The 15,085-nt window shown below is 45.7% G+C and overlaps 1 protein-coding gene across 1 annotated transcript in view; it reads right to left on the bottom strand.

Annotated features, from left to right (window-relative positions):
* LOC146789754 (BOS complex subunit NOMO1-like) overlaps positions 1 to 15,085 on the bottom strand; it is a 343,657-nt gene that overhangs the window by 263,188 nt on the left and 65,384 nt on the right. Inside the window, exons 11-12 of the mRNA XM_085632091.1 lie at positions 11,149 to 11,299; positions 8,001 to 8,178 (exon numbers count right to left, since the gene is read on the bottom strand). Of these exons, the coding sequence (XP_085488217.1) occupies positions 8,001 to 8,178; positions 11,149 to 11,299 (329 nt within the window). The remainder of the gene's footprint in view (positions 1 to 8,000; positions 8,179 to 11,148; positions 11,300 to 15,085) is intronic.

The following is a 15,085-nucleotide window of genomic DNA, read 5'->3' as shown; positions in this document are numbered from 1 at the left end:
CAGAATCCCACCGCTGAACACCAACTTGTTGGACCTAAAGTCCTAGGGTAGCTTGGCTCAGGTGGAAAGGCCTCGTTCCGGAGTAACATGTCGTGCTTGCATCACACTCACCTCAGCACTCCAGCGTATTACCACTAAAAACAACACTACACCAAGGTATTATAAAAGTTAGAAAAGCTTTCTTTTTCCTTTTATCAGGTTTCTCTTTTCTTTCAAATGAAACCAATCAGTTTTTATCTACATCACATTAGGGTCAAAACATTTCGTTGTGGTTAAATTGGCAGTACTTAAGTACCTTAGCCCTGATGTGAAATCAAGCGCGCCACCTGGTGGTCAAACACAGCACAGCAAATTCAATAACGCTTTATTTAAGTCATTAAACATAGCGCTGCACATAGCAATTTCATAGCGCCTTAAATAAAGTCATTAACATAGCACTGCACTTGGTAATTTCATAGTGCCTTAAATAGAGTCATTAACATAGCACTGCACTTGGTAATTTCATAGCGCCTTAAATAGAGTCATTTACGTAGCACTACACATAGTAATTTCATAGTGCCTTAAATAAAGTCATTCACATAGCACTGCACTTGGTAATTTCAGAGCGCCTTAAAAGTGGCCCTTCCGCTTAGCGGTGTACTCAGTACCTCCTTAGTGCTATCCCCGGCAAGTACCTAAGGCCTTAACGGGACTCTCCGTCTGAGGCGAGGTCCTCGGGCCCAAACTTCCTTGTCCTTGAGCCCTACAGAGGCAGGAGATGCTGGTGAGGTGGGTCCCAGGTCAGGGGGAAATGTTGTGGCTCACTGGGCCTCCCCAGGGGAGGGGCGAACTCTGAGCCTCTCTACGGCCTTCCGCCCGACTCCCCCAGGGGTTACCTTTCTCCTCAGCCTTCTCTCGGCCCCTGCGCTGGTTTTCGCCCCTCACGGGCCTCCTCTCAGTCAGCGCTCCACTCGGCGCGGTCCGGCGAGGTGGTGGGGGCTCCGCAGGACTCCAGACGGCTCCGGAGTTTCCCTCAGACTTCCAGGGCCCGCGCCCGCGCCCGCAGCCGCTGATGCAGCGCGACCTGCGGGGCGCGGCGCAGTCGGCAAATCACCCGGCGGCGGGGGCGGCGTCTCGCAGTCCGCCCCCGTCACGTGATGGGGGGAATCCGCTTCACGGCCTTGCGCGGCCCTCACAGGATGGCTCCAGGCCTGGTGAGGCCTTCGCAGGGTTCCAGTGGGCTTTCCTGCCTTCCGACCGCAGCGATGGGGCCCTGGGCTTCTCCACGGGCCCCGATGACTATGGGGGCGATCTTTCCGGCCCTGGGCCGCAGCGGTTAGCTATTCTCTGGGACAGCCAGGGGTGGCACAAATTAAGGGGTGGCACAAATTAAGGGGTGGCCGGCAGTTCGGGGGTGGCGAAGTGTTCGGCACCTAGCGCCCCCTGTCGCCTCACAGCGACGCCCAAGCTCAGGACAGGTTGGTTGGAATGCGGCAGGCCACACGCCAGTGGCGGAACAAGATAGGGGGGACCCAGGCACAGTCAGGAAAATGGTGGATAAGGTCAGAAACGGTCACTCTCTTCCCCAGTTCTCTTCAAGGGTCCTGACTAGGCGGGGAGCACAAAAAGTTGACGTGATCCCAGGGTCAGAGGCTGAAGGCAGGGCTAGGTCACGAGGTAGGGGGTGGTGTCAACCGAGGGGGGAGAAAAAGCAGGCCCTAAGAACAGTCAGTTCCCCCCTTCTGGCGCTCCTACCTCCCCACTCAGGTGCCTTACTCCGGACTACCTCAGTTCACCACCCAAAATGGCCGTCGCACCTCACCTCTATATATAGCCTGGGCCCTGACTGGCTAGAGTGGCCCAGAAGATTCTGGAACTCCTCATGCCAGCCTATGGCCAGGTTCTAAGGTGACAGTTTAGGCCACCATTTTGTGGAGGAGCTCTCTCCCTCCCTCCATTTTAGGGAAGCGCCTTGCGCCACACCATCAATTAGTGATGATGGGGCACCCAGTCAACACCAAAAGTCAACACCAAAAAAAACTAGTGGACAGAAAAATTAGAGGGTAAAGGAAGAAAAAATGAGGAGGGGACAGCCAAAGGGCTGGCAGGTCTAACACTAAGGACCACTTTGTTTCTGTGAACCGGAGTCAATGGTGCTTCTATGGCTAAAGCCAGCAACTCACTGACGCACCTGAGGAGGTGATTTCTATCAAGGATACCTTCCATGACAAAAACTGCAGATCACCGAGGAATAATGGTTCCAAGGATGGACTCATGAACCGTGAAAGAGCTACATTAATGTTCTAAATGGAGTGGTATATTTTTTTTGGGGGGGACCATCCATGAAGGCTTAAACAGCAGGAATTTTGAAAATAGACATATGTGCCCAGTTCTGCATGTAAACGGCAACAGCAGCCAAATTTCGACAGAAGGAAGTGTATGCTAACCCTGCTGTTTGGAAGTGCAACAAGTAGAAGAAGATGGGTTGCACAGAGACTGAAGTGTCATAGGGCTACATGTATGAAGCCTTTTTGAGTTGGCAAACTGGCCGATTCACAGAATCGGCCCCTTTGCAAACACAAACAAGCATTGGCATAGCCAATAGGTCTCGCCTTTGGGACCTTATAAGTGTTTAGCCATGCAACAGTTGCATAACTAAATACTTATAAGGTCCCAAACGCGAGACCTATTGGGTATGCCAAGCGGCCGCGAGGCCGGGAAAGTGATCGCGAAGCGATCAAACATCAAAGCGGCCGAAAGTGAAAGTCATCGCGGCAAAGCACGGCGCGCGCGCCCGCGCACATGCACTGTAGCTCTAGGCTGGCCTGGTAGCACTTTTTGGAGCCCTCTCAATAAGTCTCGCCAGACCAGCGCATGCGCTGGGTCAGGCGAGACCTAAAAAGAGTTTTCACATGTATCAAACTCAAATTGCAATATCGGTAACCTGTTCCCGAATTGCAATTTGGATTTGTGATTCGGTATTAGGAAGGGGCATGTTTAAGGCGTCCCTTCCTAGTACTGAATCGCATCGGTATGTATGAATTGTTTGCAACCGAAATGCGATCTGGGCTGAGGACTTGGCATGCTGGCAGAATGTTTGGTGGTGTGGATCTTCAGGTGGTACCCCTGCCATACGTCAGACAGCACCCAACCACCTCACACTGGGGGGGGGGGGGGGGGGCGTCATAAAAAAACTCAGATTTCCTCCAACAACAGGTATGATCCAGGTGGGTTAGGGGAATGAAAGCAGAGTCACTAAATTGAGGCTGAGGTGACCCGGTTTTGAGCCACCTCACCCTTCCGGTGGCCATTACCTCTATAGCCACCTCATGAGAAGACTTTGGGGGGGCTGTGTATCCTGAAAGGACTGGTGCTGCTAGCACTGCCTTTTGGTGGATGCGGAGGCCCTGGATCCGCATCTGGGTTAGTAAACTGAAAGGGTACCCATCAACTTGGCTAGGTAGGTGTCCTTTTTTTTTTTAGCATATCACTAGCCTGTGGGACGAAGAGATGCTCCACAGCAAAAGGTATGTTGAGATGGTGCTCTTGCACCAGTGTCTATGGTGTACATGGATCATCTAATGTTTGCATCAGATGCTAATTTCTCTTCGCCACCAACTCCTCTCCTCTCTTTCTGTGTACCTTAGGGACGCGTTTGATGAGTTCTTTCATTTTCTCCCAGTGGTGTCCGTCATAGTAATGGAGCAGGCCTTCAAAACTTGCAATGTGCCAATGTATAGCAGCCTCCAATGCCACACTTGTACCAGCAAACTTGTATCACATTGAAATTGAATACACTAATACACTATGAATATATAGATCAATGTTGTTTAATCACATTGAACATAATTGAATGCTTTGTTTATCAGCAAATGACATGACATAAATAACTCACGAAAGCTGTGTCAAACAAGTGCCCCACGAAAGGGGGAAGGGAGAAGGGAGAAGAGAAAAACGCGAAGTGCATCATGTGAGGGTTCAAGAAGTGTAAACTGTATGTGGCACATCCGGCGGGCCTATTTAAAGTAGATTCCAGGGGGAAGATCAAAATCCAGGAATTTTAGTAGGACGAGCAATTTTGTAACCATGCTCTGGGCATCTTATCATAGTCCTATATTTTTATACTTGTAAAAATTTTAGACTGCATTCCGTCACAGGATGGCTGCTTTTATTCTCTTTTTAAATTAGTTATGATAGTACTATGTATGATTTTTACATCCCTGACGTACTCCCATGCATTGTGTGGTTTTTCCCCCTCTCATTTGTGGGACGATCATTGTAGAAGAAGAGGTTTGTTTGCTGCCCCAATTGTTAATTATAGGTGTATATCATCCGTTTTATTGTTTGTACTTTTATGGCCCTAGCGGCCGAAATAAAGTTAAATAAATGGAATGGAATGGTAAAGAGAAAAAAAACATTCTATTTATCTTAATAACCTACCACGTCTCTTGGGGGTCGAAACGTCAACTGTGTTTTTGTTATATGCCTGTTGGATAAACAGTGCTTCTTTCACTGTGATTTAGTTCTCCTAATCATGGCTTGTTATCATCTATTATTTCATGGTGTGGCTATAAAAAGCAGATTTTTATTGTAATTATTTATGAATAGAATGTCACTATTTTCTCTTCACACTCCTTGAACCCTCACTTGATGCACTTCATGTTTTTCCCTTCCCCCTTCCGTGGGGCATTTGTTTGATACAGCTTTTATGAGTTATTTATTTCGTGTCATTTGCCGATTAACAAAGCATTCAATGATGTTCAATGTGATTAAACAACATTGATCTATATATTCATAGTGTATTAGTGTATTCATGTTCAATGTGATATAAGTTTGTGTGTTCATAGAAATTGTCTACTGGGACCAATTCTCTACTGTACTGCCACTCTCCCAGGTCCCGGTGGCTTGATTGGGTTTACCATCTTTTGTAACTACACTTGTACCAGCAGCATCTATTGACTTACTTGCTTTCTTTTGGTGCAGGAGCATTGCTTGATGCCTCAACTGAGACTTGTTTATGTGCTGTGAACAACTAATGAGCCGGTTGGAGCTTGAACTCTGATGTACACTGGGTCATCTGGAGCAGGTTTACATTTCGCCACCCTTGGTATGACTCTGGTCTCCATTGGCTCATGAAAATTATCAGTTAAGGATTTCAACATATCCTTGTGCATGGAAGGTATTGTACCAATCTCTCAGTCTTTGAGAGAGTCTCTATGAGGAAATCATCCTTGCCCTGGATGATGTGCATCTTCTACTTGTGATGGTGAGTGGCCCTCTGGATTACCACATGATCCACTTGATGTCATCAGGTGGGGAGGGCTCAGTAGGATAAAGGTCTAGATTGGGTTATCAGGGGATTTACATTGTTGTATTCCCAAGGATATCCACTTCCAAGGCACCAAGGGCTTAAAGTACGGATCCTGATGGTGGTATGGGCAACATGGGGTCTGGATCAGTGAGGAGACTCGGGAAGGCATCGGGGAGAGTGAGACTGTAGGAAAAGGGATGGTAGTTGTGAAGGGAAAAACTCCAGGAAATTGGGGGAGGAATGGTTTGCTCTTGGCAGTCACCCTAACCATTTGGGCCACAAAGGTGTAGGAGGTTCAAATCATGACTCCTGCTCAAATCCTAGCCTCCATTTATTAGGAATACAGACGGATGAATGTAGGCTCACGAGCAGGAGGCTTGGTGCAAATATTTCCTGCAGAGGAGTGGATGAATATTTATTTCTGCATGTTGTGGACCTCTGGCAGCTGCAGCTAGATAGCGCCTTCTGTGGTGTTGGCACGATCTGTATTATCAATTGGGTTGTGCTAGCACCCGCCATAGCTGTTGTGCCACCTGGAAATTAATGTGAGATGGCCCAAGTTAGAGCTGGCTTCCTGCAGCAACCACAATTAAGGGGGAGGTCTGTACACTATGTGCATGGCTTTCTTGCGCAAGGGCTTTAATACCTGCAGTAGCTAGTCCCTCACTGTTGCCCACCCAGGTCCCTACAAATATCCCACTGACAAACCATTAGTCAACAAAAGTTAACAAGACAAAAACATGGCACCAGAGGCCTAAGATATGGAAGGTCCCTCAACATGGTCCAGAGTTCCCACCCGAATAAGAAAGAAGACTCAACCCTTTAAAGAAGCATATTATTGAATTATGGGCATGAGATTGCAACCAAGTAAGGCTGATGCAGATGGAATCAAACCACAGACAAACTGAAAGTTCTGATCGGCCTCTCCCTTTCCACAATAATCTCCTACCTCTACCCACCCCCACAGCTGACCAGGAAATACCAAAGAGCTCTGCACTTGTACACCTTAACAGCCGATTTACCTTTCCACATGTATTCAACATTTTCCTCATTTCCTTTTCTCATTTACAAGCAGCCTTATACTAAAAAGTGCCCAAATGGAGACAAAAACTCCTGAAACAAATATATTTTTATTTCTGTCTATGAAAAGTCACAAGTCTCAGGAACTGTACGTGAGCAGCTGAAATTATAGAGATAGGACTTTGTTGTCTTTCTGGTGAGAAAGAAATATTGAATCCTAATTCGGGTTGACAATTACAGAGTACCTATAGGTTGTAATTAGAAGTTGGGTCAAAGTGATACAATAATTTAGATCACAGAAGTGTGCCCACAAATCAAGGTATGTACTGGCTTGGTTTTGGTGTTGCTCCTGGTACGAGAGGAGTATCTGTTGAAAAAGAATCCATCTTTCCTGGGTTTTTTGATTGGGGGAGAATTTTTGACTGGTTATGTGCTCAGAAAAACTAAAAGATGAACCAGGGCCTCAGAAGGATACTGGAAGCCTGGAGAAATGACAATTTTGGTTTCTTTTTACACATTTATTTTTAACAAGCTCACACCTTGCACACTGCATGCAGGCATGGTTAGTATTCTAAGCATTCGGCACACTAGGACACAGTCCAAAGACAACACAGTCACACCAAAGGACAGCACTTACACACCATACTCCTTCATAACCAAAATAAACAGACTCATACAAACCTTTTGATTTATTAAATGGCACTCACTGAGTGACTCATGTAAACATGTATAATGCAGAGAATAACGCTCCACCCAACCAGATGTCTTGCATATTGCATTATGTCGTATACAACACTCAACAAGGGTGTCTTGTGCAAACCAATAGCAAATGTATCACAATTCATCTGGGCGCCTCTTATAAACCTGTATAAAACAGTAAATTACACTCAACGCATAGAGATATCTTGTGTAGACCTGTGTAATGTAGTAAATGACACAACCCATCCAGGTGCCTGTGCAAAACCTATATTAAGAAACAAACGGTACCTGACCCACCCCTTATGTCTCGTATAAACAATATGTTGCAAAGGACACTCAACTCATGCTAGTGTCTGGGGTAAACCTATATAGGGTAGCAAATGACAGTTAACTATCCAGGTGCCTATAATAAATAAAATGATTATGTAGCAACTGACAATCTATCTAGCTGTCTTGGGTAAACCTATATAATGAAAAAACTACACTCAAACCCTCTGGATGTCTCATATAAATGTTTCTATATGGCAACTGACATTCAGCCCATAAAGTTGTCTTGTATAATCCTGCATAATGGAGCAAGCGAAACTCAAGTGAAAACAGAAGAGAAAATTAATTCAAAGTAGTTCCCAACACGACTGTTATGGAAAAACACAAACTGGCATCACCATTTAAGGCGAAAGTTATATGTGGAGTATGGTCTGGCACATGAATGATTAAGCGAGGTGGTAGGCTTCAAACTTCTTAAAGGTATCCAATCTTTTACAGCAGTTTTGCCAAACCAGCTTGCTAAATATAGGTTTCCCAACCAGGTTCAAAAAGGAGAGCTAGCAAGAACGTTGCAAGACTGACCATTTCAAATTGGGTACAGTCAAACATCCAGATCTTGAAACTTTTGGAAAATACAGGCAACAAATTAGCAAACAGCAATATATTAAAATAAGATTTCAACGATATTCTTGTTGCTACACAACGAATTTCAGCTCTCTCTTACCTGAATGTCATAAGAACCAATTTTTGCCTTAAAGCAAAAAGCACCAAGAGAGTCGGTCTCAGTTATAAGAGAAGAGGTTCTTTCCTTGTCGTGAGGTATTAAGGTTACTTTGTATTTGTTGATCTGTTTGATGGTTTCTGGAAAGTGGGTTACGGAGATCTGTCCACAAACACTGAATCTAGAATTACAAATAATAATGTGAATATATTCGCTTTCACAGGTCTTCACTGTTACAAAATCAACACATTTAAAAAAGCACTAATATGTTGAAAAGGAGGTGAACGTTACAGGCTAGGTGAGAGCATAAGGCTCCGCTGAAATGTGGAACTGAAGGATCCGCTCCAGTTCCAAACTACCCAGCTCAGAATGAAAACACAGCTAATCAACTCGCACCTACCCTCCATCACAAGTCTAGCCTCCATACACAATATACCCAGTGAAGCGGCAGTTGAGAAGGGGCATGGGTCACTGCAACCAATATGCTCAGGGCGGTCTAAAAAACTAGAGGCGAGATTACGGAAAGGGTTGGGCAGGAGTAGGACAGAGTTCCTTTGGAAGAGTAGTAAGGTCAGCCTGATTAGTTATGGGGTGGGCAAACAAACTTAGTGAAAAAGCCTGGTTACATTCATGGACCCAAGGCCAAAGTGTTTACCTTGAGGTGGTAGCAGAACTTTGCCCACTTCTCCAGGCATTCCACTCAAAGTGGAAACGTGGATATTCCACTGCTGCGGAAAGTGCAGCTGAACATCTCCATTTACCACTAGTCACGGATACTTCACCAGAATAGCAATGTCACTACAGAAACTCTGGTGCTGCTGGTTCTCAGGCACCAGGACATAAACATCCTGGAAACTTGACTGGCAAAAGTCATGCAACTACAATACACTTGCAACCAGGGAAACATTCATAGCAACAGTTTCAAATTCCAGAGGGTACTCCCAGCTTATCGCCCTTCTGAGGTCAATAACATGAGTACTATTGAGTTTTGTAACAAGCATTTGCCGTTCAGTGACAAGATGCCCCATGGGCTGAACCTGTTCTTTACAAATACATGTACCATGCAACACAATTTACATACAGTAATTTGGCTCAACATGCATATTAAAAAGGTATGGGTTTATCTTTACAATTGTTACTCATTTAGAATTCTGTTGCCACAAAACTACATTTGAAATACTTTGGGCTAAACTAAAGGTGCATACGATAGTGGGAAAATAAGGTAGTGGGAATTCACAAGCTGAACACCAAAGACTGAAACTCACATATTTTAAGAACTTGCAAATGTACATAATGAGACTGCTGGAAGTCACTTCTACCTTTCTTGGCCTTACAGAGACAACTAACTTGTCAAAGTCTTCCTGTATGTAATCATGTGACTTGCACAATTTCAGTAATGAACAGGCAGGGCTAGTTTATACCTCTCATGAGTAATGTAAAGCTTTAACTTTTAAATGATAAAAACCGGAGCTAGTTTGTTATTTTCTGCAACTGTTGAATTATATTGAACAATAATTTATTTCAAGTGATAGATTATATTGCAATATATGGAAGCTCCAGCACAGCCAGTTTTTTATCAGAGGGTCAGGCTGTTCCTATTGGAGCAGGACCAAGGTTAATTTGCTTATGGCTGCTCTCTGTCTAATGGTCACAATAAGAGTTGACTAGTATGCGGCCCCAATAGATCACCAGTGGCTGATAATAATTCAAACATTCCTTGCATCAATTTGTTCTTTGCTGTAGATTTTCGGTGTGTCACAGTAAGACAGTGCTATTTGGATGCAATGCATTTAATTCAACTCTTGAGGATAGCCTAAAAATTTGGCACGGATCCAGCCCATCTGAAATTACCTTTGACACATGTGGCAAAGCATGCCCATTTTAAGTGGCAGCAGGGCACTGAGACTTCCCAAGTAGACTACAAAGAGTCGAAAGGTCACTTTGATACAGCTAGCTCTCTGCTTCTTTGAACATGTTTGATGCTACAAAGTGCCTTAAATAGTTGCGCAAATTGCAGCAAACAAATGATGGACGGAATGCTGAACAAATCAAACATTCACCTATCTGGGTTAAATGCATCAATTTTTTGCTCACCATGCCATTACAGTTTAAACCCAGACATATGCAAATCAGTCTTGACCCTGCTCCCTTTTGGAAACAGTCCAGCCCAAACTGCAAGGCCAGGACCTCCCTGGACCAGATATCAGCATCCTGGGACTAGTTTCAGGGTATCACCACTCATCAGGCAGGCTAGCTTCAATCCAGAAAGAAGCATAGCGAGCATGGGACCCATATCTGGGTATACCCATCCCACTTAGGGCAAAAATTACAGCAAACAAAGGATGGAAAGAATGCTGAGAGAATCAAACATTCACCCCGTCACAATAAATGGCGCCACTCTGTCTCAGTTCCTGCATTTCGCACGTGTCTTACTTTTATAGATAGCACATTTATAGGGTGAAAAGATAACCCTGCAACACATTGACCCCGTCACAGATCTGGGTTAAATCCATCAGTTGTTTTTGCTCACCACGCCATTCAAGTTTAGACCTAGCCATATGCAAATCAGTCTTGATCCTGCTCCCCATGGGAACAGTCCAGTCTGAACTGCCAGCCAGGCTTGGCAGTTCGGGTTGGACTGTTCCCAAAAGGAGCACGGTCAAGGCGGATTTGCATATGGCTGGTGTAGTGTGCAAAAGAATGAAGGATTTATCCAGATCTCTCGACGGGGGTGAATGTTCAATTTATTCAGCATTCCATCCATCATTTGTTGCTGCAGCATTAAATAGTTACGCAGCAGAAGTTCAAGAAAGTGTACGTCTATTAATATACATATTTTATACACCAGTTCACGTTAAGTGCATTTCAGAAAGGAATGCAGCGTTTCCAATTGTATAAATAAACAATAAAAAAACTACGCATAACTAAAATTATCTTTCAACAGATTATATAATCTCATCTGACAAAAATGGAAATGTCATTGTCAGCATATTTCCTACTTAAAAAGTAATTTACCAAGGAGTGCTACCTAGAATCAGCAATCTATAAGCAGTTATCTCTTGACAGCAATGTAGTAAATTCGGCTAGTTTAGCGTTAAATCAGTTGTTTGGCAGCAGACGTGTAGGTTATTAACAAAATATATAGTCTTACCCAGTCGCGATAATGTCAGCCAGCTGTGGTGTGTTCGGAGCAATTTTTACTGTAATTGTATCAAAGAATATATGTTCTTTCTGGGCTTTTATAGTGTAGGTTCCTGCTGTCATGTTCTCAAGGCGGAAAGAACCATCTGCTTTCGTTGTCACTGCGACACAACAAACATGATGCTTAGCAAAACATGCACAGATAAGAAATGTACTCTCAAAAGGCAGTTAAAATCAGGGACACTGAAATTATGAGATTCTTGAGTCGCGCCATTTTTTACCTAACAATGGATTTGCGCACTTGCCACATAATCCATCATCTGCTGCACAATCTGCAGATTTTAACCACAAACAAAATTGTTTCTCGCACAGTTTAAAAGTTACTGAAAACTCAGCGAAGCGTGTAACTACGCTGTGGAAAGGCCTTGGCAACAGTTGACTGGTCACCTTTCTGTTGCCTATTGTTGTATTTGGATATTAAATTGGCACTAATGAGGTGCAACAGCTGTGCTCAATGCGAAAGCCAATATAAAATATCTATCCACTTAATTTAGCAGGAATAACAAAAATATATTCTTCAGAGAACATTAAACATCTACACACAGAAAAATTAGATATCGAAAGTCCAACTCAGAAACAAAGTACACGAAAAAGAATGGCACTCTTAGGGTCTGTAGGAAGGTAGAATCTGACTGCGTGGTTACCCCCACTTTTTGCCTGGTGTTTTTCTGGTTTTTGACTTAGTTTGACTGGGATCCTGCTAATCAGGACTCCAGTCTATCTGCTTTCTCCCTAAATTGGTTGTTCGTGTACTTTAGGTACACTTCAGATTGGATTCTGGGGTACCCTTATAAGTCCCTAGTATATGGTATACTATGTACCTAGGGCATAGTTACCCCAGAGGCCTCTCAGGGGCTGCAGCATGTATTATGCCACCCCTGGGAGACCATTCAAAATGACACAACAGGTCTGCTACAGCTGCCTGTGTAAGGTGGTGTATGCACCCCTTACTTAGACATAGGTTCACTGTATCTATCCTTATCACTGCACATATAAACCTATCAGTCACCCCTATAGCAGGCCTTATCAATCCTGAAGGCAGGGTGCTGGGTTTTATGTGAGAGGGTGCCCATGCACCAGCAGAGCACCTCTGCAGCTTTCGGAACCTATATTCCATGGTTGTTTGTGATTCAGCCAACCATATATACTTAAGTGCATTATAACCTCGAGGTAATTGCTAACTTTAAAACGGTTGCATGGAAACATGTCGTGTTTGGTGTCAAACACCTTGGAACCATACCTCCACACCAGTAACTGGTGTGGGAGGTACGATTCTGCCCTACTAGAGGGAGAAATATTACAGGGGTGTTGTGGGTACTGTGTCTTGGACACTCAGAGGGTGGGAAGCTTGCATGCTGTGTTGGCTGGGCTGGTCAAAACGTGGCTGGAAGCCCCTTCATTGGCCATGAAAGGAGACAAAGGCGAACTGGGTTGGCGAGAGGCCATGGTAAGGCCCAAGGACCGGTCGGTAGCTCTGCTATTCTTAAAGCGCTCCAAAGCCAAATCCGCCTGGTCTCCGAAGATGGGAGCTGCCAAAGGAAATGTCCATAAGCTGCGCTTTAACATCCCCGGAAAAAAGCACAAGTTACTTACCTTCGGTTATGATATAGCTGAAAGAAACATTAGTAGTGATATAGATTCCTTACCTTCAAATTACCCCCAGGCGTCAGACTGGATCCGGAAAGTTTTCAGCAGCAGTACCCCTGCGCGTCGGTAGGCGTCGTCGTGCGGCTCCACGTGCGTCGTTTGGCATTGTCGGCGCCGAGATGACGTCGCTGGAGCTACTTAGACGTGCCCAAGCGCTGACATCAGTTCTGTACACTACTTTCCGCGCCAGGAACGAAGAGCCATGAAAGAAACTGACCACTGGAGCCATGAAACTAGGGCCCCCGAAAGGGATGACCTTAACCACTAGTAATGTTTCTTACAGATATATCGTTACCGAAGGTAAGTAACTTGTGCATCTGAAAGAAACACGTAGTGATAGATTCCTTACCTTAGAATAGATACCCCAGCAATACCACCCCGGTGGTGGGTCTGCGAACCAAGATCCCACCAGAAAATCCTGGAGAGCAGAACGGCCAAAGAAGCCGCCTCTCCGGACTTGGCTGTCCAAGCAACAATGCTTGGTAAACGTGTGCAGAGAGGCCCACGTAGCTGCCTGACAGATGTCATGCAAGGGAACTCCCCATCCCAAAGCAGTACTAGCTGCCGTAGCCCTGATAGAATGGGCGCGCAGCCCCACCGGTGGCTCCTTTTTAGCCAAAGAATAACAAGCCTTTATGCAGAGAACGACCCACTGAGAGATGGTCCCCTTGTGCACGGCCCGACCTTTCTTGACGCACACGTAGCCAACAAAGAGCTGGTCATCCACCGGAACTGTTGTGCGCGGTTCAGGTAGAATGAGAGCGCACGTTTTGGGTCCAGACGGTGGAGTTTCTCTTCCACTTTTGAGGGATGCAGAGGCAGAAAGAAAGTGGGCAAAGTGATGGTCTGCCCGATATGAAAGGCGGTTCCAACCTTTGGCAGAAAAGATGGACGAGTCCTTAGAACCACTTTGTCCGGATGAACAGAGAGAAAAGGAGGTTTAGAAGAAAGAGCCTGGAGCTCACTCACTCTTCTGGCAGAGGTGATGGCCACCAGGAAAGCTGTCTTTACACTGAGAACACGAAGAGGACAGTTGTGAAGTGGCTCAAAGGGAGCACACATCAGACATGTCAGAACCAGGTTCAAGTCCCACTGAGGCATTATGAAAGGTACAGGAGGGAAAAGATGAGTAATGTCTTTTAAGAATCTATTTACAACCGGGGACTTGAAAAGGGAAGACTGATCTGGAAACCGTAAAAAGGCTGAAATGGCCGAGAGATAGCCATTGATAGTGCCCAGAGCAGAGCCCTGCTTGGCCAAAGAAAGGAGGAATAAAAGGACCTCTGAAAGAGGGGCAGAAAGGGGATCCACCGCCTTTGCTGTGCACCATGCCACAAACTTGTTCCACCAGCAGGCGTGTACTGTCTTAGTGGAGGGACGCCTGGCGGCCAAGATTAAATCACAAACTTCAGGAGGCAGGTCAAAAGACGTAAACTGCCGCCGCTCAATCTCCACGCAAGGAGGTGGAAACTGGACAGGTTCAGGTGGAGGACCGTCCCCTATTGCTGTGACAGAAGATCCTCCCGAAGAGGAAGTCAGATCGGGGAATCGATAGCTATGCTGAGTAGCTTGGGATACCATACTCTTCAAACCCAGTCCGGAGCCACAAGAATGACTTGGGCCCGGTCGTGCTTGATCTTCTTCAGCACTCTGGATAGAATTGGTATAGGCGGAAAGGCGTATAGTAGACAGCAACTCCACTCTGAGCGAGTGCCGCCTTGGAAATTCCAACGCGCAGAACTGATGACATTGCACATTCTCTTCTGTGGCGAATAGATCTAACCAAGGCTCTCCCCACTGCTGAACGAGACCTTGCGCCACGTCAGAGTGCAGACGCCATTCGTGATCCATCATGCACCGGCGGCTGATTCCATCCGCTCTGGCGTTCAGAGAACCTGCCAGGTATTGAACCACCAAGAAAATGCCCTGATGTTCCATCCATGTCCAGAGACGTAGAGCCTCCTGACACAGGGTCCCTGACCCCACCCCGCCCTGTTTGTTGCAGTACCACAGGGTGGTGGTGTTGTCCATGAACACCTACACTACTTTCCCCTTGACAGAGGGAAGGAATGCTTTCAGTCCAAGTCAATTCGCCCAAAGCTCCAGAAGGTTGATATGGAGTCGGGACTCTGCCGGAGACCAGAGTCCTCTGATCTCCGCCTCTCCCATGTGGCCGCCCCATCCAGAAGGGACGAGTCCGTCACCACTGTGTGTTCCGGTTGGGGAAGGGAGAGGGATCT

This window comes from Triturus cristatus, chromosome 10, assembly GCF_964204655.1.
Source record: "Triturus cristatus chromosome 10, aTriCri1.1, whole genome shotgun sequence".
Taxonomy (NCBI): domain Eukaryota; kingdom Metazoa; phylum Chordata; class Amphibia; order Caudata; family Salamandridae; genus Triturus; species Triturus cristatus.
The sequence above is the reverse complement of the archived record's forward strand: the minus strand, read 5'-3'. Positions and strand labels throughout refer to the sequence as shown.